Here is a 25,178-nt window from a genome sequence, read left to right as displayed (position 1 = left end):
AAAATTCATCTGAATATCACTTAGGAAAAGGTTGACAGTCTATAAATCAATCAATCCAGTTTTCATTTATTTATTTTAACAAACGCGTTCAAATAAACCCTGTAGGATTAGAGTTGCGACTGTGATCGAGCCATAAGCACTGCAACACAAACTGAGGTGAAGTTAGAGCGAGTTGACCGAGGAGCGAACCAGTGGGGACATGTAGACCTGCGCAGACAAACAGGTTCAGTTTGTTGACATTAGCATAAACGTGTCCGAGTTATCAAAGCACTCACATCTCCTACGTACACAACAAACGCGAACAAGCACATGGCACATACTAAAGTGGAGCATCTTATGCATAACACAAGCATCTCCTTAATGTGGATTTCACTCCTGCTCCAATCCCTCTCAAACATTGTAGGTACGCACACACACGTAACGTGGTTACACTGTGTAGTGATAGCTACGCTAACATGCTAACACTATTTTAAATCGGCTACTTGGTCGCGAAATAACACTCTCGTGCCACGCCATGCTAGCTACAGGGCTCACCTATAACTATACAGCTACATTCAAACTTACAGCGCGGTGAATAAAGTAGGTACGTTGTACAGCAAAACAACAGCCACCTGCTGCATGAAGTGGCTAAGAAACGTTTTGTTCTACAAAAGTAAAGTACAAAAGTGGTCTTACCTGTCGAAAGCTGGATGACTGCAGCTCTTGCAGAGTGAGGACGGCCGCGCAAAATGCAGTGGGCAGAAACAGGGTGGAAGTTAAAGTGATTGAAACCAAATAGCTCCCAATGAGTAAAATCCATCAATTTTCTGCATCTTTTGCATTTCTGATCAAATCTAATTAACCTCTCAGTGTATCAGAGCTAATTTTACTTGATCAAAACCTGAGTAGAATAAATTAATAAAGCATACAAATGCATTGATTTTAATTTAGCCTGATTTCAAACTGCACACACTCTTTTTTATTATGTATAGGTTACTAATAGTTATTTATTAAATCCTACTCAATCCTAATTCCCCTTTTTACAGTGTAGGCCTACAGGACACTAATCTGCTGCAGCGTGGTGGAAACCTCAGTCTGTTTTAATAAACTATTTTATTATGTCATGTGCACGACTCCAGCAAGCAGCTATAAATTAAACATAAAGAAGTCAAATACCTTCGCACGAATAAAAAAAATGATTTTCTGAATTTTGTATTATTTATAATATAAATATATTATTATTATTATTATTATTATTATTATTATTATTATTGGTATTGGTATTTACATGTGAATATCAAATAAACGAGCACAGACTGGATTCGAGTATTTGTCCTGCAGCGAGGGCTGCAATCAGTCGGACACCGTCTCCATCATGGCGCTTCAATGGGCACAGTTTCACATAAACTAATGTAGAAACCTGCACTCTCTTACGCATGCGCAGTATGTGCAGCGCTTGTAGAGGCAGTCTCGCGCAACTTGCTGAGGCTACAGTCGGGGTTATAGCAACGGAAGCCCATCAGAGAAACAACGGGACGGCTGAGAGAGGGACGGTGTCTGCCTCAGTAAGTAATATCATCTCAGCTTCACTTAAAAATCACCACTACGGGCTGAAGTTTATTATTATTATTTAACGTCTGCTTTCATTCATGTGTCGGATAAACACGAACCGTCCCGTAGGTGACAGCTGGTCTTTCATTGGTAACCTGCGTATGTGTATTATCGAAAAGGCCTCCAGAGGGGGGTAACGTCAGGCTAAAAAAGTCCTGTTTTCACTCACACTTGTGTGTATTTTAAGCTCACTCACAACTCTGCGGTGAAATTACATTCATTGGAAATCCATTGAATTCAATAACAACAGCCAAACAGACATTTCGCTCGACTAGCAGCATTAGCAGTAAAGTAGTTAGCCGGGAGCTAGCTGGCCAGTCACAGAGGCAGCGGTGCCTGTCGCACCGTAAAACGGCTGTAAGGTCAGCTGTCAAAACACCCAGCTGAGCCGGGAAACAGACCGACACCGGCTGCACGGTTATTACCACACAGGGATTTACGTGTTGTTATATTACATTTTATGTGCGCGTGCTATCACACAACAGTTTACATTATTTAAAATCCTCTTCTTTATTGGATTAAAAACGTGTCTGTTAATCCTTAGTAACTATTTATATAAGAAAAGTTGAGTAAAAATTTTCCATGTTGCTTGTTTTACATAACTAAAAATACGAATTCTATACAGTTCTTTTAATTTATTTCAGTGGTTATATCATTATATATTATCAGCATTATTTGTAGGGGAATAACTTAGTCAGTTATAATGGTATTATGAAGCTCTGCAGTCTGCATTTTTTTTCGTTTTCTTTTTATTATTATCATTTATTATTTTGCTAATCTTATATTTTGGCACTGTAATATTCCTGTGACCTATCAGGTTCTCAGATTTGCTTCCAATCACATACATTCATGTAATAGCACAGTCTTAAAGGAAAGATAGGGTAAAAGAAGAAAGAAAATCCTCACAATTAAAAAGCTAAATCTAAACACATGGCACTATCAATTAAAGTTATTAAATTAATTAATAAATAGAATTGATTGTTGAGTTATTTATATTTGATTATTGTAGCAAATAAATTAAATTTTTGAGCCACAATTTGTTGTCTGTACACTTACCTGTCAATGTATGAGCTATTTTAGTTTATAGTGTGAAACTATAAACTATAAAATGAAGAAATTAAAAATGTATAAGATACTAATAACCAGGCAGTTGATGAATCAGATGGCTTTGATGTTCTGGAAATAAGAATAAGATAATTGTATGTTACAGTGTGGATTTAGCCCCTGAAAGAATGTAATAAATAAATAAATATTTGCAAGCCACAGCCAAATTAGCAGCATTTGCCTATTGTACAGTGTTAGTTCTGTGAAGCCCGGCGCTCAGGAAGTGATTGTTAAGCACAACATCCTGTATAGTGTTTACTTTGGAGGCTGTCAGTTCACAGGAAATGCTGCAGCATTGTTGGATTATTCCCTATCTCTAGCTGTTACTGTGATGGATTGTTGCTGTATTGGGGTTTCATGCCTGTTAGACACATCTAGTGCTGATCTGGGCTAAACTGTGATGGGTTAGAGCATTTTGAACCTGGGCTAACAGGATTACCTGAGACAGAGATTAGTGAGTGAACTAGTGACTGACTGCTAGTCTATGTGGGACATGTCTTTGGGACCTGTTGAGGAGCTCTTGAGTCAGACAGCTTCTCTATAGAAACCATGCACAGACAATTAATTGATCTATTTTCCACAATTGTTTAAAAGGGGAACATTTAATTTCTCCTTTGATGGTTTTGCCACAAAAGTAGCTTTTATGACTGACATTCACTCTGGTATTGGTTTCTCTCTCCAGGTCTTTCTTTAAGGTGTAGAAGCACAACCCAGTTCTCAACAGTACACACCCACATACAGCTAGCACAAGTAAGTAAAGTCTTTTTTTCATCCAAATCTGACATGTTATCCTCATTAGACAGATCATATATTATTATTGCAATTCATTATATTTAAATAACAGTTTGCTTCCTAACTAGTTTATAAATGTTATACTTGAAAAGGTCTGCTTGTGGTTTACAGCTGTGGCAGCATTTCCAATTATAGACTATTTGTAGCCTATCATAGTCTTATAATCCTAAAATATTTTAGCACAGTATACTGCGCTGCTGCTAGTCCTTCAATGGATGATTACAGGATAACCACAGTGACATGAACCCACATGCGCCCTTGCATCATTAACAATACACCTGCCATGGCTAAAGCCTCTTTTCCACAGAGGTTGTGGTATAACTGTAAAGCCCGCTTCTTTATGCTATCTTTGCTTATGTTTGCTGACTTACAAACACCAAAAGAAGCTGGTGTAATGCTACCTAAGATCACCCTTATAATCACCAGTGACAGCTAATAAATACTACAAGGGTACAGTTGATTGTCTCTCTGTTGTGAAGACGTAACAGAAAATAACTTTTGTGTCAAAAACAAGTGTGAAGATTGGATAAAAACAGCACAGAACAGACACGTCCACACACACATTCAGACAGTCCTTGCTTTATTACACAAGATGATGCTGTTTCCTGTCATATTCTACCATAACTTTGGTCCAAGGTTTGGAAAATATATTGATTGAAAAGATTTGTGTTATGCAAGCAGACAGTCTATCTTTGAAGTGTTAATCAGTGACATTGTCTTGTGCATCCAGTATCAGACACTTCTTTTTCCTCAGTGTCTTTATTTGTAAAGAAACATGGCTGTTCATTCACCTGCTGCATATAATACAAATGTATATGTGTTTCTGTGTGAAGCTGGAGGATGGCGGTGAATGTCTACTCCACGTCTATGAACGTAGACAACCTGAGTCGTCATGACATGCTGGCATGGGTCAACGACTCTCTACAACTCACCTACACAAAGATCGAGCAGCTCTGTTCGGGTAAGCACACACACACACACAGCAACCATTCTTTACCTATTAATTTAATTGGAAATGTATACTATATGTGTTGGTGTATTTTTTGTAGGTGGTGCTTACTGCCAGTTCATGGACATGCTGTTTCCAGGGTGCATATTGTTGAAGAAAGTGAAGTTCAATGCTAAACTGGAGCATGAGTACATCCACAATTTCAAGGTCTTACAGGCTGCTTTCAAGAGAATGAACGTGGACAAGGTTAGAGCACAAGTACACACACACACACACACACAGATTACATCATCCTCTCTGTTGGCACAGCTATTAAAGCAGTGCATTGACACAAGAGACAGCAGTTAGCATGCTTTAAGAAATAGGCTAAGTGTGCTTTGTTTATCTGTTAAAATAATCCAGATTTTTACCAAACATTGATCCTTTTATCAATATTATATAGACTCCATATATTACTACAGCTCTAATATGAAAGTCAGGTGCCTTTTAAGTGAGTTTACGTGCATTTAAAAACTATTAAAAACGTACAAGAAAAACATGTGTATTATATAGTGACGTTTTTAATTTTGTTGACATTTTCGTCATGCAGTTAGGTCAAAACTTCTTTCACAAGAAAGAACTTTGCACTTATTTTTACTGCTCGGATAACTGTTTTCATCTTGTTTGCCAACTTTGAAATGTTCTTCTAATGTTCTTGACGTGTGCTGCTGACCACTTGGCCAGGTCACCCTTGTAAATGAGATCTGGATCTCAATGGGTTTTTTACCTGGTTAAATAAATGTTAAATAAAAAATAAATAAAAACAAAACCTTCTTTCCATTTATGTCTTTCTTCTTCTCCTTGTTTGTCCCTCTGAGATCATTCCTGTGGAGAGGTTGGTGAAAGGAAGGTTCCAGGACAACTTTGAGTTCCTTCAGTGGTTTAAGAAGTTCTTTGATGCTAACTATGATGGGAAAGAATATGACCCTCTACTGATGAGACAGGGCCAGGAAGGAACACCACCTCCACCCAACCCAGGTATAACATGGCTAATCACAAGTGTGTGTGGTGTGTGTCAGCTTCATTTCATCACCTCTTCATACAACAACATCCCCAATTCTAACCCAGGTGCACCCATTCATCACAAACCTAAAAGACCCACTCGCTCAGGTAACATTACCTCCTTGAGCATGTGTGTGTTTGTCCATGGTTCTGCTTACCTTTATTCAAACTATGGGTTTCTGGCTGGTTGTGGGCATCATTCGGATAAGGGGGATTGTTTCTCAGTTTGCAGCAGCAGTCATCTTTTAAGCAAACACTCTTGAGCATTTTACACAATATTTTTCTTGCTTAAGTAAAAGTGCTCCATGTACAAAGTGCTGAAAAGAGAAAACTAAAAGAAAATGTCTAATAAATAGCGAGTTGTTGCTACTGCTTTAAGCAGACTAGTTTTCAGTGGGATTCTAATCAGTGGACAGTAAGGATGTGTGTCATCATCTATGTTTTGGTCTCAAACTGTGGTGATGACACCCATTATTAAAAGTAATAATATGAACATGCTTATACATGAAAATAGGCTCAAACCTGCTAAAGAATGTCCACCAAAACATTCTATTGAGAGTCTGAATCTGTGTGTGTGTGCATGTGTGTGTCCTGCTCTGACATTTCCATCTTTGTGCCTTTACATGTATGCAATTAACTTGGATATGAAATTACACTATGCTGGTTACTGTACATGTAAATGTCTTTGGTTTCAGTAACCTGGATTAGACATAGGAATCTAATAGGAATCTACTATAAATTCATGAAATTAGAAGAAATAAGCCTGTTTCCTGGAGTTTTATAAGTAGGCGAGTCATACTCGACACCTACTGTGTTATTTGCATAAAATAGCAGAGACTGCACCTTTATGCAAACCTCATTCAATGTTTGCATAATAAGAACATATATATAGCACAGTACTTCTGTGTGTTCATCCAACAGGATATACAACAATCATACAAAGCAATATACAGCTATATGAGCAAATGAAGACTGAATCTGTTAAGTCTGGCACCAGAGCATTTTTTCAAATTAAAAATGTAGGGGACCACACACACAGGACCAAGTACAACTGATTTTAACTAATGCACACTAGTTGATTTTGCTAGTGGATTTCACTGCATAGATTCTACAGACTCGTGCCACAGAAACTTGCATCAGCTTGAGAAGAAAAACAAATGTGAGGATGATTATCATTGTCAGCTGAGCATTGTTAGACATATTGTAAAAGCACTTGGGTTGTTGCCATGGTTTTTTTAGATCTATATATCCTTTTCCTAGTTGCATCATGTGTTTTGGTTGCCCCCAGATTTGTGAACTTCCCAGTCTTCTGCTGTTATTGGCTGCTGCAGTATGACCAGTAGTCATACTATCAAACATGTTTAAAATATTTATAATTTAGGATTGGGGAGGCTCTGACTTGATCAGGAGCAGATTATGTAGACAAAATGAAGCCACAAATCAGACCATGCACCCCCTACCCCGATTACGGGAAAATTGGGCCCATAATTGTGCATAAAATCATGCAGTATGTAGTCCGCCTAAGTCTCAAAGCGACTGACAAAGACTCAATGTGACACAGTGCTTTAGCAAGTATTCAAACCAGTATAGATTTATAAATGTGTGCTTCTCTGGTTTAGGCCCCATGAGAACATCTCCCACAGCACCGAAGAGTGTCCCCACCCCGCAGAGGCAGATCAATGTAGCAGCAGCCCGCAGGAACATCCCTGTGACCCGTAACGGTGGAGACACTGAGCTCATAGAGCTCAACCAGCAGGTACCACTGCTCTCATCTCTTCAGACCGTCCAGTTGTTTAATCTGCTGGTTGCTCACCAAATGGTTGATGCTCACCATGATGGTTTTAAAGTTTCTCATACTATGAAACTGGTTTTAATTAACAGTAAGGTGACCTTATGGGGATTATTTGTTCCTGCTCTGTACAAAGTTTTCATGAACTTCCACAATAATCATTGTTCTCTGTATCTGGTCATAGGTGTTGGATCTGAAGCTGACTATAGATGGACTAGAGAAGGAGAGGGACTTCTACTTTGGAAAGCTGAGAGACATTGAGCTCATCTGCCAGGAGAATGAAAATGAAAACAGCCCAGTCCTCAGCAAAATCATAGACATACTGTATGCTACAGAGGTAAATACAGTCCAAGTAACACAATATGGGCGTGCCTTTTTAAAGTTTTTAAGCAACTTTATTCGATTTTATATCTCCAGGGTGCACCTTGCCTTGTAATCGTCCCTTATCAGACACTTATACTGAGCCAGTTAGAATTCCAGATAGTTGTTAAAATCTACCTTTAGGTCTCATCTGTCCTCTCCTGATTGTGGACAACAACATTTATAATATGAGAGAGAATATTAGTTATTAATTAATTGTCAGATATATTGATTTAGCATGCTGAAAAATATAAAAAAATAGCTTGAAGTTCAGCAATGCAGTGACCAAAATAAATAACAGTTAGCACTATAATAAGCCTGGTCTGATGATCACTAATTTTTTTAGTGAGCTTTCAAAGCACCCTTAGGAATTTTGCTGAGGTACCAAGATAATAGATGATAGATGCTGCTAGTCAGTCCTAGACACTGCAGAATGATGTGACGATTGTAATAAGGGATATAAACAAAAATAGGAGAGCCACACTGAAGCACACTGAGCATCTTTTTGAAACACTGACATTAATCCGAAGTGCTGTAAAATTACATATTAAGTAAGCTACGGGTGTCCAAAGTCCAGCGTGTTATTTTTGACCTCCTAGCTAAACACAATAAATCATACAAAAACAATTCTTACGTACACTCATTGTGTAACATTTACGTGATGTTCTGAGCAGACCATTGTCAGCTCACTGTACACAACACCGGTTCAGCACTTCGACACAATTCACCATGAGACTGAACATGCTTATACATACAACCTGCTATTAGTGTCTGTGCCATACATGTAGAGTTCTGTGCCTTGTTACCAGTGGCTCGATAAAATCTAAAAATGCGACATATGTAAAGAAAATATGAACTTGTTTGTCTCCATTCGTGTGAGCAGACTGTCCATTATAAACTGTGAAGTTTTATCAGTGTAGCAATGAGCAGTCTGTCTTTGTTTGTTAACGTTCTTTATTGTTAAACTGCCAACTGTACACAGTGTGAGTCGCTGCACTTCTCTCCAAACTAATCTGCCGTACTTCAGTACGCATCTCATGTCAATACATCTTTAAGTCTTGTTTGCATGTACCGCAAACCTGTGTAAACATTATATAAAATTAAACAAGAATTGCTTGAGCTCAGCACTAAATGACTCCCACCTATGTAGTCTACATCTACTGCTCTTAAACCAGACCCCCCATATGCTGTATAATTAGATCTCACTCTCACAGTAGTGTCAATAACTGGCCTGTTGCTCAGTTATCACAATCACACAGTTACATTTATGCTGTAAATTCTGTATGTTTATCTGAATGCTTAAATGTTGTTTGTTTGCTGTGTGAAATGAAGTAGTTACTGTATATAATGTCATCAGGGACTGTTGGCCCTCGGACACTTTCGCATAATCAAATCTGGCCCCTGCATTAAGCTCCCAACAGCAATCTGACTAGTGTGGACCTGTTACAAAAGAGAAAGAAGTCCAGGCATCAGCACATTTATGAGGACGTGCAGTTTACTACTACTTTACTACTGACTGTGTAAGTCTTACAGACTGTAAAGTGGGTCATAAAGTTTTAAGCTGTAAGAAAGATTAACTGCAGTTTGTCTGAATGTCTTTCTTTAATGGGTGGATTAAGCTAACAAGGCTCCAACCACTGATGATATGTGGCTTTTACAGGAGGGATTTGCACCACCAGAGGAGGATGAAATTGATGAAGCCCGAGGAGACCAGGAAGAGTTCTGAACACTTCCCTTCATCACTCTTATCACCTCCTGACCTTTCATCCTTCAATCCCACCATTACATCATTTTTGACCCTCTTATTTTTTACAACTCCCCCTTTTCCCACTTCTTATCCATGGCTGTTCATATTCATGATGAATTTGATGAACAGCCTATCTTCCCAGACTCTTACTATTAAAGAACACTTAACCAGACCTGTCTGGACTAGGGCTCAGAAGCCTGGCTAGGCTTTCTCGACTTACTCTAACCTGTTAGCAGACTGCTGCACTGAAGTGCTAGTTCAGCCTGCTGGTCTGTCAAAGGTTTAAGGTTAACAGCAATGAGATTACAGGGGTGCAGCACTGGAGGCTGTTTAAGGAGCCAGGTCACTTTCTCTCACCATGCACTTGGATTGGTAACCACACACAGATGCACACACATGCATCAGTGCTCTGCTGAATATAATGTGATCAGTTTTATGATGTTTAAGCTGAGTGAGATTACAAAAGGTGAGAGACCCACGCGTGGATATATTTTGACTGTATTGCATTTGATGACACATGTGAACGTTTAGCCCGCAGACATATCACAGACTTACAACTGCTCACATGTACATTTGTCAAGAAGTCATCATTCTGAGGTCGGCACACCACAGATTCGTTCTTATTCATCTCCACCTAGTAGGGGTTTGTTTATAAAACTGCCCTGACAGCTTGCTTAGGAGACAGCACCATGTATTTATGTTTTTATTTATTTGTCTTTTTTTTAAAATCTGCTCTATACAGTTTCTGAAAAAAAATAAATGTGTTGGGTAGATTAAAGGTGCACTAAATGTAGCGGAACAAAATGACTGAAATGATCCAAAATGCCAACATGCAGTGACTGGCTGCAGCCAGAAAGATATAGGAAGATGCAATTTTATATTTTGTAGATTTATTTTAAAGAATTGTTTTTTATTTGCATTGACTTGCTCAATGGCCAAGTAAGAGGCTCAGTGAAAAACCTTTTGATCAGACAAATGTCAAGCTTTCAATTCTTTGAATGAATAAATGTAAAAAGAATAAGACTACAGATGGACACTTCTACATATTAATGTTTGACCATGTTAACGGAGTTAAACATTTTAGCTGCTAACATTAATCTTCTGTTGCCGTATTTAATTGAGTTTTTATATGTTGCATAGCGTTAAAACGCCACAGTGGCTGCCAAAGAACAAACGGTTTGATTTATTGTCATCAACAGCATGGCTTAGTGTGATTGACTTTAGTTGGACTAGTGAGAGTAGAAAACTCTTTCACTGTGTGTTGCCATGGCAGCCATGTGATAAACTTGCATCATTGGATTTACTGCTGGAATGAAATAAAGCTCTGAGGTTCAAGAAATGTAACAGTTCTGCTAACTGTGTGATGCTTGGCATGATGGTGTGTGTGTGTTTAATCTTCATTATTTATCATATTGCTCTGTTTCCCAATGCATTTCAGGGCTGCCGTTACAATGCTAAGATGTCATTTGTACTAGAAAATAATGTGTTTTATGTACAGACCTTAATATAATAATAATAATAATAATAATGTCCTGATTCAGCGGGATGCCTGTGTTCAATCAGTGGTAAAACTTCCACTTATTGAATGAAGAAGGTCTTGAGTTAGCTTCTAGGGGTTTGTGCCAAATGCTAAGTGACTCATTTGAGCTACGCTGCAGCCAACATTTACCATCTGTTCCACAGACAGAACACTGCAGCAGGTCTATGGTGTAAATGGACCTGACACTTGTCAGTGATAGTGGTACAACCACCCAGGGATGAGGCAGTATACTTACAGAAAAGAGGACATTTAACATTTATAGCCTGTGAGGAAAACAGCCTCTGGTTCACAAAAAGATGTCATTTTAGATTTTGTGTGTTTTTCTAGATTATAAATGATTAAAAATTTAGTGCAGGACAAATGCATCATTTTATTGAGAGCATCTAGCACAGTGAACCCCTAAATTCATATACACGTTCTTTAAATAAGTCATCTCCAAATCACTTATTGTGTCCAAGACAAGCTTGTAAACCTGTGAATATTTGGGATTTTGTTTTCAGTAACTTGACCAATTGGGCCTATTTGATGGAATATTAAAAAGAAATCAACCTTGTTAATCAGATTACTATCAGCTCTAAGCATATTTTATCTGATAAATGTGGATGTGTTTGATTTTAGTGATAAATGTTGCTTCAGACAGGGGTTGGTTTATCGTTTGGTCTATAAAATCTATTCTAAATAGTCCTAAATGTGTATTTGCTGAATAAAATGCCTGATTTATTCGATTATTTTCTTATAAGCGATTACGGTAATAAATTCGTTGTCAATGTTATTTTAATCAGCATTTACACGGTTTGCCAAAATAGATAAAAACTGAGCTGATAGTAATAAAATTGATAAATTAGGTAACATTTAGTTATTTTGTATTTTATATTAATAATGAAACGTGATGCTTTGAACCGCAGTTATGAAAGTTAACGGTTCAAACGCATCACTCTGACGTCACGCCGAAAAAAGAGACGTGGCACGCGGACGTTTAAATGATCAGAGCAACGTCCCGTCTTCGTTTCACTCAGCAGGGAGAAGGAATCAGGAAGTTACGGTACCCAAACCATTAACACCCCACCTGGTCCAGGGACATGGCTTCAAATAATGGCTCAGCCGCCAAATGGGAGGTTGTGAAGAAAGGGAAGAAAAACAGCTCAGGAGCAAAGAACGCGTCTGAAAAGAAACCCGGCAGCGGGGCACGGAAAGCCCTGGGCGAGTCGAACCAGCCATCCAGACGTAAGTGAACACGGGCCGCTGTGCACCGCTTGCTAGCTGCTGCCCCGTAATGTATTTGCCTCTCTGTAAAAGTTCACACGTAAAAACGAGGACGTGTTTGCACTAAGCCGTATTTTATTTGATATAAACCCCACTGGATAATATTGTAAACGTTTATGGCTCACAGCTGTCATCTGATTTAATAAGCTAGCCAATATAGCTTAGCCTCACGTAGTATTTCCTGTTAAAATGTATTGTTGTTCTTTTGGGGGTTTTAATTAATCCTTGAGGAATATTATAACCTCTGTGCTGACACATTACCTGGCCTCTCTCTGCCATGTGGCTTTGTCACGTAAAGTTTTAAGGAATGGCTTCTTAGCTAGCATATGCAGTTAGCTTGTTAGCAGCTCCTATTGCAATGTGTCAACAAAGTCAACGTCATCACTGAGGAGATGCATCTCAGAAACATGCAGATTCTCCACCTTTTGTCTTATTGTTTTATAGTTTTAATTGTATTGTACAGATATATATTGAAGTGGTGACATTAAGCACCATTAACGTGTTTCCATCGAACTTACAATAACAGTTGTCACTGTCCTGAATGGTCATTTAATGACGTGGCGATTTAAACCCTATATTTCCTCAATTCTACGTTTAATTACGTGTTAGACAGTATTTATTGTCTTTATGTCACCATTTAAGCCTTTTTCTTTTAGCCCAGCCAGTGTTCTTTTAAACATATGGTGTGATGTAAATAGCTTAGATTTATTTTTGCACTTTATGCCTTACTCAAATTCTGCACCCTATCTTCCAACATGGCTGTAATTAGATCTGACTTGGTCCCTGTTATTTGTTCATGCAGCACTTATCAGTGAATCCTCCTGTCCAAAGTCTGTCTAATCACACTGAACATGGTTGTGTCAATGTGGAGATTGTGGAAGGGTTTTTATATAAAAAGAAGTCTTTGTGTTTTGGAAAAATGTATGTAAGGAATTTATTTAACCTACACATTTGTAAAATGTAAGCTGGCTCATACTTATGTAAACTGATTAGATTAATATTAACTCATAATAATAATAATAAGTATAATCTCTCAATTTGTGGTAATAAATGCTGTCAGTGCTCGATCATGAGACTTATTATTGCTCAGTTTGTGGTTTTGTTGTATAATCTAATAATCTATAAAAGTATATCCGGCAGGCTTTTGTATCTCTTAGATCAAGAGAAGTGTAGCCACAAAATCAGACGTTATATAATAATTTAACAAATAAAAAAATAGATTTGTTGTTTGGCATTGACTCAGGCTTCTCTTGTTGCTATTTACACATACTTTAGGAAGGTTGTGTTCAATAATTGCTTGTATGATGTTGAGGAAATTTTGAGGAAAGTTTTAAATACTTTCTCTAGTACACTACCAAAATCCTGTGTTAAAAATAACACCACATGTCACATTTGTCACATTTAAAAAGAGATATACCCATTTTTACTTTGTGACAGTACTAGGTACATATTTGTCCCTGCAGTCTGAAGTAGTTTGCTCTGTTTCTAATTCTCCTATCAGCTATTCTTCTATTGGTGTGAAAATCCAGTGACTGTAACAGGGCCACGCTGGGCACTCTTCAGATTACACCCCACCGACTCTCTGTCTCTCTCCTTGGTGACAGACATTGAGTCCTGCATGGGCAAAAGCCCGATCCAGATCTTATCTATTATTATAGAGAAAAGGGCAGCTGAGTTTTTCCCTTATTTTGTGTAGTATTTCAATATTTATATATACTGTGTGGTTGTCCTAAAACCGATACATAGTGCTAAGGGTATGCACATTTTCCTTCTAACAAAATGCCACATTAGTAGTCAAAGAGAACAGATGATATATCATTGTTAATTAATATATTTAGAGCAATACAAAAACACCTTCCCCAAAGACTGATTGGTGTAATAATGTGTAATATGTGCGTCCCAGATTTACTAAGATGGTAGCCAAGTCTATTTTCCTTATAGGCAGAAAATAGAAATCTTAAATAACTCATCCAGTATAAACTGCCCTAGTAAGAACTCGTAGTGTGTGTAGATGTCTTCCTGAACTAACATGTTCACCTGAGAAGACACTCCTCACTCTGTTTGTGTTTGACATTTATTTAGACTGGTGACATTTCTCCAAGTGTGCTGCAGTCATGTGCTTCTTCTTCTTTGATTAAGACATGTTGACAAAGGTGTTTGCCTGCTGTTTATTTTTTTGTCATGCAAGTGGATGTGGCTGTTTAATAGTTATGTTTTAAGTAATGCTCATTATCTGATATACATTAATGAACATCATTTCAGAAAAACAAATGGTCTTCTTTGTTGTAGGTACTTATTAAGACAGCACATTTATGTATCATTGAAATGTGTTTTAACAGCACTGTGGTCTGCAGAATTGCTTATTGCTCCTGTAGCAGATGTCTGTGCATGTCAGGAGGAGCTGCCTTTGAAAAAGGCCAACTTCTTGACACTTGTAGATTTTTGAACACCTGGTCAGATTTCCTCAATCTCAGCTTTCAGTGCCTTCTTTAATGTTCTGCTTTCTAATGCCGACTCAGCTGTTTGTGATTATTTGCCTTAGACAGACACAGATGACAACTGGACTTCAGTGTGGACAGTCTTTGAGGAGTTTAACGTGATTCGTGTAGTAGACTACAGTGTTGCTGTGGTTGGCTAACTTTTTATGCAGAAGTTCTGGTGTTAGTGTTTTATATCAGATCCAGATGGAGATGTTTCAGTGTGATAACAAATCCCTTCTTTGCTTCACAGCCCTGTGTTTTGCCGACACACACTTACCAGATATAAATTTAGGTCTCACAGCAACATGTACTGCAGAATGATCAGTGAACAACCGGTGACCTCTGTCAACAACTGCTCAAGTTGGTGGGTGGGTCTGACAGGAATTCTTGTGTGCAGTCTTGTGGGCCCACTACTACTGTAGGTGACTTTGTAGGCATTAGAGTTACAGACAGAGACAATTTAATAACATGAGTTTCAACTGAGGGTTGTACTGTTATTATTTGTGGAAATAACTGCTGCAATAGGTGCTGCAGGACGGACAGGAGGTGAGACCTTACCACAGCATCTGTAGGTTTTCTTCAGATGGTGTGCAGAATAGAGTGGCGTTAAATAGAATTTTTGGTGGTATCAAATCAATAAAACAAAGTTATGCTGCACAAAGGCATAATTGAGTTTTAGATTTAAACTCTTGAACTCTTTATGCACTGACTTCAGATGTGACAGGGCCAGACGCTGCTTAGAGTTTTCTGCTTATTTGTTGGTTTTCAGAGGCTTTAAAATGAGATTCCCTAAAAATATCTGTTACTGTTGTTGCCTTTACCGTTCCAGTAAGTGTTCTTAAGTGTGAGTGTACATAGCATGTTTGAAAGAAGTAGCATATAGGGAATACCATACTTGGAATACTGCGGGTGCTTAACTCTATTCCTCTGTGAATTGTAATCAGTGTTTCATGAATTTTGCCTTGGTTAATTACGCAAGCCTTGGAGGGAGGGATAAGTAAGAGGCTGAATGTGAGGGGAGTGAGCAACCCGAGAGGGGAAATACCATGGTTTCATGGAGCTACTTGATTTTCAGGACACAGCATAGAGAAAATGTGCTTCATTTAAACACGCGCCATCTAACCAGTTCTGCCTTGTTTCTTTCAGCTCCAATCAAGATGTCAGAAACACTATACGATGGCTTCGAAAAGATGGGAAAGAAGCAGAACAAGGAGCAGGTTCCGCCGCCAGCAGACCCTCAAAACAAGAAGCCCTTGTCAAGTAAATCGTCCAAGAAATCATCGCACTCCAGCAGTACAGTCACACCAGCAAATCACAAAACCCTTGAGGAAGCCTTCAAAGCTGTGAGTAGAGCATGTTGCCTCTTCTGTTGTTTCTTTACAGTCCAATGGCATGTCAGACGTGTGTAAAGAAAAGAGAAATTGAGATTGTTTGTTCTTTATACAGTAAAATAACTTTACTGTAAACTGTAGATCTAAACTAAACTTATCACCATCAACACATTGAAACAAAGCCTCATTGTACTGTCTTCAAAACACACTGTCACATGCTGCAGCATTTGGTCTGTGGTTAATGGATGTTCTGTCTGAGAATACAGCTCTGATTTATTTATTATTAACTATATTATTATTATTATTTATATTGCAGAGCAATCACACTAATAAATACATTTTATTAAAATATTGTATATCATTATTACTATAAGGGCCCGAGCACCGAATGGTGCAAGCGTAACAGCTACGGCAATGAAAACTGGTATGCTGATATATCGCCTCATGCCAGGAAACATTGCTTTAGAAAAAAAATTCCACCCCCTACAGGGCGTCGGCCATCTTGGAAAAACCACGCCATGTTCCAATTTGCACACCCCGCACTTTCGCAAACTCCTCCTAGGGGAATTGCTTGATACTGCTGAAAATTGGTGCTCTCGCCGTTAAGGGGTTTAGGGACCAAAAGTTATCAAAAACGCAGCACTTCGTCATACGGTCTGGCTGTGGCGCCACCACGAAGTTGACCCATCGCCAACGCACAGGAAACACGTTTTTGTGGCTGTATCTCCCACATACTTCATCCTATGTGGATGTAAAAAATCAGACATGATGAGCCTGGCATACTGAACAGATCGATATGCTAATGAGCTTATACACTCTACACTATAAAGCACCTACTGGCAGTATGAATTGTGTTCAGGCTGATTATCCTTGTTCCACACCTCGTATTTTAACGAACTCCTCCAAGCGAAATACTCTGGCAGACCTGAGATTTTGTCACATGGTTCTGAAGACATGGCTGAGCAAAAGTTATCAAAAACGCAGCTCAATGTTACACGGTGTGGGTGGGGCGCCGCCACGAATTTGACCTTTCGCCAATGCACAGGAAACTGATGTTTTTGTGGCTTTACAGTCATGCTGAACATCTGACTCTGCACGCATTGATATGCTGATATGATACAGTCACTGCACCACCTACTGGCCGGAGGACCTGTCTTTTGTATATGTGCATTTTGGTGTCCTCTTCTGGCCTGCAGACCACAGCTCCTGCGGGTACCGGGGAAAGAGAGGACGTGGGACTATAGGGGAGGCGGCGGCTGCTGGTCCCGCGGACCGCAAGGAGTGCGAGGGCCTGTCATCGCTGCTTGCAGCTTTAATTATTATTATTGTTATTATTGTTATTATTATTATTATTAGTGTGATTGCAGAGCAAACTAATGTACAACTCAAAAAGTAGCCATGCTATACAGCTGAAACTTTGTGAAAATATTTTCCAGATGTATATACTTAAATATAGTTAAAACCGCTCCACCATGTGGTGAGATATATAGTGTCAAAAACGTTTTTAGTAATAACTCAGCAACCCTGAGGGCTACAGCAACGTGCCTGGTATCCATGGATTCAGTAGACGATGAGGAAAAGTGTGCTGTAGGCCACGTCCATTTGCGTCATAATAGTTTTCTGTCATCTTGGATTTCATGCTAAACATACTTTTATTTTTCTATTCCATATACTCCATCTAATCCAAACTTTGGTCAAAACATTAGTGTACAACTGTAAATAGTGTAAGATTTTTTATTTTGAAATAACTAATAGAGTATTATTGCTATTGGCTAAAAAACCTTTGTGGACATGGGCATGTGTACTTAATGTACTATAACTCATGCATACTGTAACATATTGCTGCCAAATTTGGGTCACCTACGTAGGCTAGTACTAGAATTTAGGGGGCGCTATAGTGAAAACATGTGTATTACTCAACATAAATCCATCCTGTTTTTCAAATGCTTCTATGAAATACCTGATGTGACTTTAAACTGTACAGGCTTCAGAAGTGAGACCTGGCAGCCAGTTCAGTCCTTGGTAACATGCTTCTTATAGTAAAACTATGAAGCTGTAGTGCTAACCTCTGACCACTTACAAAGTCACAATACTGTAAAGCTTTACAGCCGTGCTGCAGCTCTTTTAAAGCTTCATCTGCAGCATGCTGTATGGGCTGCTAGCTGCAGTGAGCAGCTCTGCAATCACTCTTGCAGTTTCTTCAGGAACTGCCAATCTAGTTTATTTGTTTCTGTTGTCTTTAGTTGGATGTCGGGGACCTGAAGCAGCAGTTGGCTCGCAGTCAGACCCTGTTCCCAGAAAACCCTTCAGTTTGGGTCAAAGACCTAGCGGGATACCTCAACCTCCATCTAACTGCACCCGAGACTGAGCCCACACTCAGCAGCTATGCTCATGGTCAGTCAAACTCAGGCTTTATTTTGATATTCCCTAAAATATGTCAGTCAATACTGTGCAGACTAACGTTTTTGCACTGTAACTCATATCCATTTGTTCATCTTTTTGTCCCAGACTACCCATACTGCCTTACAGGAAAGGAGCTGAGGGGCGTGATTAAAGGCCTCATCGGACGCTGCAATAACATTCTGCCAGATTTGTTCGACTACTGTGTTTACACAATGCTCAGGGAGCTGGACAGACAGTCAGGTAAATGCAGGAGCTTTTTAGACACTTTTTGTTTTTCCTGTCACTCAGGTCTGGCGTATTATTTGATAGTATTGTCTGAGCAATAACATTTTAGCATCCACATGTGTGGAGGATACGCCACCTGTGAAATATGTTTACTTAATGGGGAAAAAGAAATTAGTTGGTCACTGCCACTGAAAAAAATAGATCCATGCAAGCTAGCTGCTGTAGTCATCATCTGACACAGATTCAGGAAATGACTGCTGGTTTCTGAACTCTGTTAAATGTTGATTTTATTTTCTCACTAAAGATCTTAGCCAGATTATAATCTGTCTTAGCTTTATTCTTCTGTTATGAAGGGGGCTATAAACCACACTTCCTCCAGCACTTTTCCTTAAATTAGTATTTTGCATTAGTGTAAAGATCGAACAAAAACGGCTCTTTCTTCTTGTTCCAGGAGAACCTCTGCATGGCTACAGAGTTTGCATTCAGGCAATCCTGCAGGACAAGCCAAGAATGGCTACCCAAAACCTGCCGGAGGTGAGTCTGTGTCTTTCTGTCTGTGTGTGCCCTGCAGATTATGGGTACGCAGTACTGCTTCCCTGCACTTTTCTGGTATAAGTGCGTTTCTACCCCATTTGCTACATTTTCTTTGTCAAGCTGGCAGTTTCAGATCAATTGTCAAATTCCCCCCCGCTGGATTTGTGTTTTGCAATAATCTTGCAATATGTGTTGTAATACTCTTCTCTCTCTCTTCCTTCATAGTATTTGGAGTTACTGCGATCAGTTCAGAATCGTCCTGTGAAGTGTTTGACTATCATGTGGGCTCTGGGCCAAGCTGGGTTTTATGACCTCAGCCAGGGACTAAGAGGTAATAAACAATTACCATTAAAACACTACTGCAAAAAATAATTAGTACTTTTCATACTGATATGTAGACATCCATTTGTCTACCCCTTCACCCGCTTTCTAAACAAGATGTGATGACAGAAATTCTAGGTTGGGGTCATTGAAACAACAGAGCTCAATTGAGCAATAAGATCTATTAACAGCCAGTTGTTGGCTGGTTACACCGTGAGTCTGCAGCATGAGGGCATGAGAGGATGAATATTCTTAGGAGATATAACAACCTTCATCTGCAAACTAAGGTTACAGAGAATTATTTTACTTCCTGAAGGCAAGGAGTGACTCATTTTTGAGGCTGTTTGCTGAGCTGCATAATATCCAAGGACCCTGTTTTTTCATGTTGTGTTTGATCTCAATAAAACTGCACCATGGATGAAATGTTTGGGTAAACCCAGGCCACTTTCTGCACAAGACTAGATTGTGTATACGGTTCATTTACTGATATTTAAGGCTTTGACCTGTGATCTGCACAGGAAGTGGTGTTAATAGTGTGTGTTTCCTTAAGTACTACCAAAGGAAAGTCTCCTGTCTCCTGCCTCCTGTTCATTGTTGCCTGAATAATTACACCCGCCCTGCTGAAGTTAAATGGCAGAAGTAAAGGTTTCCTAAATATAACATTTTGTGTGCTTCAGTGTGGCTGGGCATCATGCTTCCTGTGCTGGGAGTGAAGTCCTTGTCTTCATACGCCATCGCCTATCTAGAGAGACTTCTCCTGTAAGTTAACTGAGAAATATCTTTTTTCCACATAATTTGTCTGTTGGTTATTGGCTTTCCAAAACTGTTGGTATTGTGTGTATTTCACAGTGTTCCTGTTATTTTCCTCATTTGCAGATACAGATGCTTTAATAAAAGGAAACTGTAGAAAACTTTTGAAAACCTTCCAACACCTGTTCCTAATCTCTTCCTTTTCACAGACTTCATGCAAACCTGACAAAAGGATTTGGCATCATGGGTCCTAAAGAGTTCTTTCCTCTACTTGACTTTGCCTTCATGCCAAAGAATGCCCTGTCATCTAGGTAAATCCAAAGATCTATTGCCGACAATTCATTGATGACAGCTTAGTGAGTTTTTGCCTTCGTGTCTGTTCAGTCTGCAGGAGCAGCTGAGGCGTTTGTATCCTCGACTGAAGGTCCTTGCTTTTGGAGCCAAGCCTGAGAACACATTACACACATACCTGCCATCATTTCTGTCCAGAGCCACGCCACACTGTCCGGATGACATGAAGAGAGAGGTGAGACACACACATGGCTGCTAAAAACATCTGTGTGTGGTTTAGCACAATACAACATCATGAAAGAGCAATTATATTGATAGTATAGGGGTGGGCGATATGGCAAAACATTTATATCACGATTCTTTAATGGTAAAATCACGATCACGATTTGTTTTTACATTGACTCTAATTTGCATGTTTCCGTGTAAATGACTTAAGGTAGCCTAATCTGTCACTTCTCAAAAATCTATCAATAGATTTTAAAGGCAAACAACAACTCTGATAAAGTGCACTCTATTAGTTTTTAATAAACATTAAAATAATAGCAATACAGAACAAAATAAAGTTTTATTTCAAATAGGTTAAAAAGAAGACTAATGTAATTCTAAAGTATTATTCAACAGTCATTTAAACAGACTTGTGACAGTACAGCACAAACAGTGTGCCTCCTAAGGTTAAACAATAAATACAGTATTGAGACTTGAGTAACTCTTCAATTTGATTTAGAACACATGATCAAACTTTAGTGGGAATCATATCTAAGGAAAAACTGACCTACTGCTGTCACTGTGTGCCTGCATTATCATTGTTTTGATATAACGTCATTAGCAGTGGCCTCTGTCTGCATCTGATGTACACACACATGCACAGAACTCCTCATACGGCCCTCTTACACACGCACACACACAGGTTTAGAAGAGCTGCTGAGGGCAGAAACGGCAGCAAACCTAAATATAACAACCTGATAATGTTCAGAGAGGTGGGCGCGTACGTGCTCGTAGCATGATAATGCATACGTATACATGCGGCCCTTCCACAGCAGAACACACCACGCACAGGCACACAGGCTTATAAGACGCGCCGCTGCTGCCGGCAGAAACAGCAGCGAACATAAACATGGAGTTCGTTTTAGGGACCAACTCCTCCGTTTTCTTTTTGTTTTCAGGCATGGCTTCCTAACAGGGAGGCTGTCATTGGTTGGTCGTGTTCACATTAAGCGCACTGAGAGTTGGCCGAGGGGGGAAAAAAAAAAAAAAACCCATGCGCGAACATTGAACTGCAATTAATAGAAGGTGCCCTATGGACGATAAAACGATCTGTCAGTTCTGGCAGATCGCCAACATGTTCAAATCTTTTATCGTCAAATCGCACACCCCTATGATAGTATTTAAATATCTCTCACTGTTGATTGATAAGCTCTGGCAGTTTAATGTGGTCGAGGAAGTTGTATCCCCTAAACCGAGTCCTGCTGTCTGTGATGTGTTTCTTGCAGCTGCTCAGCAGTATGACGGAGTGTTTGTGTGTGGATGTTCAGAGCCTAGGGGTGTGGAGGCAGCTGTACACCAAACACTTACCCCAGTCCAGGTGAGGCATACACTTAAAAGATAAAAAAATCATTTTATCTGTAATGATAAAATGTATAGTATATACTAATAAATGGATTGGACATCATTCTGTTGTTGTTGTCCTTTGCTAGTCTGCTGTTGAACCACTTATTGAAGTCTTGGAACATCCTGCCACCAAAGGTATGACTCCTATGATGTGGTCAGAGCGGCTTAAAACATTGCATTTACATGTAGAACATGTAATGCATTTCTAAAGTGAAAGCGCTCCTTCATGGTGGCTGGCATTTTTCATTTTTAGCTACGGAAGAATCTAGAGGAAACGATCCAGTCTTTCAGAGTGACCAATGATGAGATGAGAGGCTCTGTTGAATCTCAAGACCTTCAGGATTGCAATAACCTGTGCCAGGTATGACAAAGCCCTTGTTTGATTTCACGAAATTTTGAAAAAAGTCAGTAAAATGTAAGCTGTAAAATACAGTATCTGCTGAATGTAGCTGAAACCTGGATTATGTTTGTAGAATCTTCAGGTGAAGATGCGTGGTCGCGGGTTTCCCTGGTCCAAACTGTTCATGGTTTTGCTTGTGTTCGCTGCTGGCTTCATCGCCCATGACATCAGATCTCATGGCTCAGTCAAAGGTTCGTCTGAGAGATATTTAATTATTACAAGCCCTAGACCTCATGTTTGTCTTATCTCGCTGTTTACCTGAGGGTTGTTTTGTGTTTCAGATTCTGCCACAGCAAGGTATCTACACACCTCAGGGGTTACGGCTGTATCTCAGCAGGCCTGGGGCAAAATAACAGTCTACTCAAAGCAGGGCTTCAGGTATGACTTCAAGTTCTGGTTCTTTTCAGACTTTGACCCTGTTGACTTTTATACATCCTAGCTTGTTAAAAGCACTTAAAAATAGCCCTGTATGAATCAGGCTTCTGATTCATTCCTGTTGGTACTCATGCTCACAAAGCTCTGGTCTGGTTTTACTGGCCTAGAGTTACACTTTGTGCCTCTGCAAGTACACAAGGGTCCCGAGCTGAAACACTTCTCTTAATTAATGCCTTGAATCCAACAGATAATACAATGCTCGACATTCAAACAAACATGTTTATTGTCTCGTTTGTTTTCTGCTTCCTCTGTAGCTGGTTGGAGACAAACACCCCTTATTATTACTCAGAGTGTGCACGGGTTTTGGGGCCACTAATGGAACAAGGTCTGGAAACAGCTAAAACAGCTGCCATCTTCATGTCTGAAAAAACCATGAAGTTTGTCCTCTGGGTAAAAGAAACCACACCTCTGGTCATAGAATGGGTAAGAGTGTGCACGTCAAACCTTATGCTGTTTAAGTAGCTCTCCAAAATGGTGTTGGTAGTATGGATTCCACAGGGTACTGTAAACCTTTCTTTGACTCGGGTGTAGTGTTTAAACTGATGTTTTCCCCCTCTTGTCTTTGCTCAGGTGAATACCAACACTCCAGATAGTGTATTCCAGTTTTTGGCACATTTGAAAGAGCTACTCATCTTCATCCATCAGAACTACATCCTGCCAGCACTGGTATACATGTCTGACCTGCTACAACGAGCGTGGACCATTCTACAGGACTCCTGCAAGTCAGTACCCACAGCAGCCTGTTGTTCTGAAGGTGTAGAAGCAGAATTAGAGCTGGTATTAAAGGTGTCAGGAGCCAGTTTAGCCAGGATCAAGAATACAGTTAATAATCTAAAAGCAAAACAAGTGATGTTTTTTTTATATATGCATTTGTCCCACAGCCTGTTCCTGCTGAGGGCTAGTCTGGGCTAGGAAGTGATGAGGGCATCAGGTCTGGAAAGTCCCAGGCTCATGTTCAAAAATAGTTATTTACATTTTTGTCGAGGAGGAGTAGTGAGCCATCATCTGTTCAATAATTTTTTTTTCTGAATCCCTTCTTGAGGTCCAAGCCAGGTCAGATAGCTCTTATCACACAGACTGAGACACAAACTGTACCAGTGTTACACCACATTCAGTGAACCACTAATCATCCTCACTGCAGGAGAAAGTGGTGTGACATAAAGTGATTTATGTCCTATACATGTACAAATGCTCTCTGTTTTTTTTGTTGTTGCAGTGGGGAGGTGTCAGTGTCGTGTCTGCAGGGCCATGCCTTGTCCTTCACCAACTCAACATGGCAGTTACTCCAACACACAACCTCAGCCATTAAGACATGGGCCCAGGATCTGCTGACACGAGCAGGATAACAGGACACGGAGATGAATTACCACACAGAAAGATGAATACTGTTCACTTATACACACACTCTGACCCAGTGTGAGGGTGCTTTTCAGTGCATCAGCTCCTCTGAAGCTGTGATTGGACACTGCAGGGTCAGGCAAAAAACAAACTCACTTAAAAAAGACCTTTTGTGGCTAAAGTTTGATCAGTTTGCTGTCGTATAGATGTTTTTTTTCTACCAATCTTTTTGTCACTGCTGGATGCGAAGGTCGTGTCTTTCTCTCTCCTTGAGTTTTCTACGGCAAATTTTCAGCTATTGTTTTGAACTCAGATTCTGTAATTTATAGAAATTATATAGATTTGTAGATGATTTATAAACCATTTTTATTTCAAGATTTAAAAATGTTTTAGGGAAACTTGCTAAAAGGCAGGGAAAAGACCAAAAAACAAGCCACTGAAAATCTCATCAGTCCAACCATGTGTCCTTTTCATTATGAAGTCAGATCAGTGTGTACCAGTGTGTACAAAGCCTTCATCAAACCTGGGTGAGGAGTCACATCTGCTGGTGGAGTGACTCCAGTGGCCAGTGAGTGTTTACAGTGGCCAGAAGAGGAGTCTCACATCAGTCCTGAGGAAGAATAAACTCACCATCTGTCTCTTTGTCTGTCATCACATCACCGCCTCGTCTTTGCATTATTTTCTGTCCTGTTCCTTATGCTTCATCTGCCACCGGTAGCTCAGCACCAGAGCTCCAAGACGCATTGCTGATTTACTAACTGCTTCTTCTATTCAAGATGTTTGGATGGAAATGGAGCGACTAATGTCTTACTTTGTAATGTAAATGATTTATAATAAAGATTTCAATACAATGTACTGTTATTTTTCCAGACTGAAAAATATTACAT

At 39.5% G+C, this 25,178-nt stretch overlaps 2 protein-coding genes across 3 annotated transcripts; both read left to right on the top strand.

Moving 5' to 3' along the window:
* The first annotated feature begins 1,455 nt into the window (after positions 1-1,455).
* Positions 1,456-9,420, top strand: LOC114429178 (microtubule-associated protein RP/EB family member 3-like). 2 transcript variants are annotated; one of them, XM_028398073.1, is made up of 9 exons: positions 1,456-1,544; positions 3,377-3,444; positions 4,320-4,447; positions 4,536-4,681; positions 5,293-5,452; positions 5,543-5,584; positions 7,096-7,232; positions 7,450-7,602; positions 9,286-9,420. In XM_028398073.1, the coding sequence occupies exons 3-9, from the start codon at positions 4,327-4,329 to the stop codon at positions 9,349-9,351; spliced, it is 825 nt and encodes a 274-aa protein (XP_028253874.1). In that variant the 5' UTR covers positions 1,456-1,544; positions 3,377-3,444; positions 4,320-4,326; the 3' UTR covers positions 9,352-9,420. The 2 variants fall into 2 exon arrangements, with proteins under 2 accessions (XP_028253874.1, XP_028253875.1); XM_028398074.1 differs by lacking the exon at positions 5,543-5,584.
* A 2,454-nt stretch (positions 9,421-11,874) lies between these two features.
* tmem214 (transmembrane protein 214) lies at positions 11,875-25,142 on the top strand. The gene is made up of 17 exons (XM_028398048.1): positions 11,875-12,136; positions 15,802-15,998; positions 18,230-18,380; positions 18,495-18,629; positions 19,066-19,148; positions 19,374-19,479; positions 20,147-20,228; positions 20,429-20,530; positions 20,604-20,745; positions 22,001-22,092; positions 22,205-22,253; positions 22,372-22,479; positions 22,592-22,709; positions 22,800-22,896; positions 23,208-23,376; positions 23,524-23,675; positions 24,170-25,142. Exons 1-17 carry the CDS (start codon positions 11,992-11,994, stop codon positions 24,297-24,299), a joined length of 2,058 nt encoding a protein of 685 aa, XP_028253849.1. The 5' UTR covers positions 11,875-11,991; the 3' UTR covers positions 24,300-25,142.
* Positions 25,143-25,178: the final 36 nt, after the last annotated feature.

The sequence above is a fragment of the Parambassis ranga genome, chromosome 24, assembly GCF_900634625.1.
Source record: "Parambassis ranga chromosome 24, fParRan2.1, whole genome shotgun sequence".
Classification (NCBI taxonomy): domain Eukaryota; kingdom Metazoa; phylum Chordata; class Actinopteri; family Ambassidae; genus Parambassis; species Parambassis ranga.
Note: the sequence above shows the minus strand (reverse complement) of the source record. Positions and strands in the feature narration are given on the sequence as shown.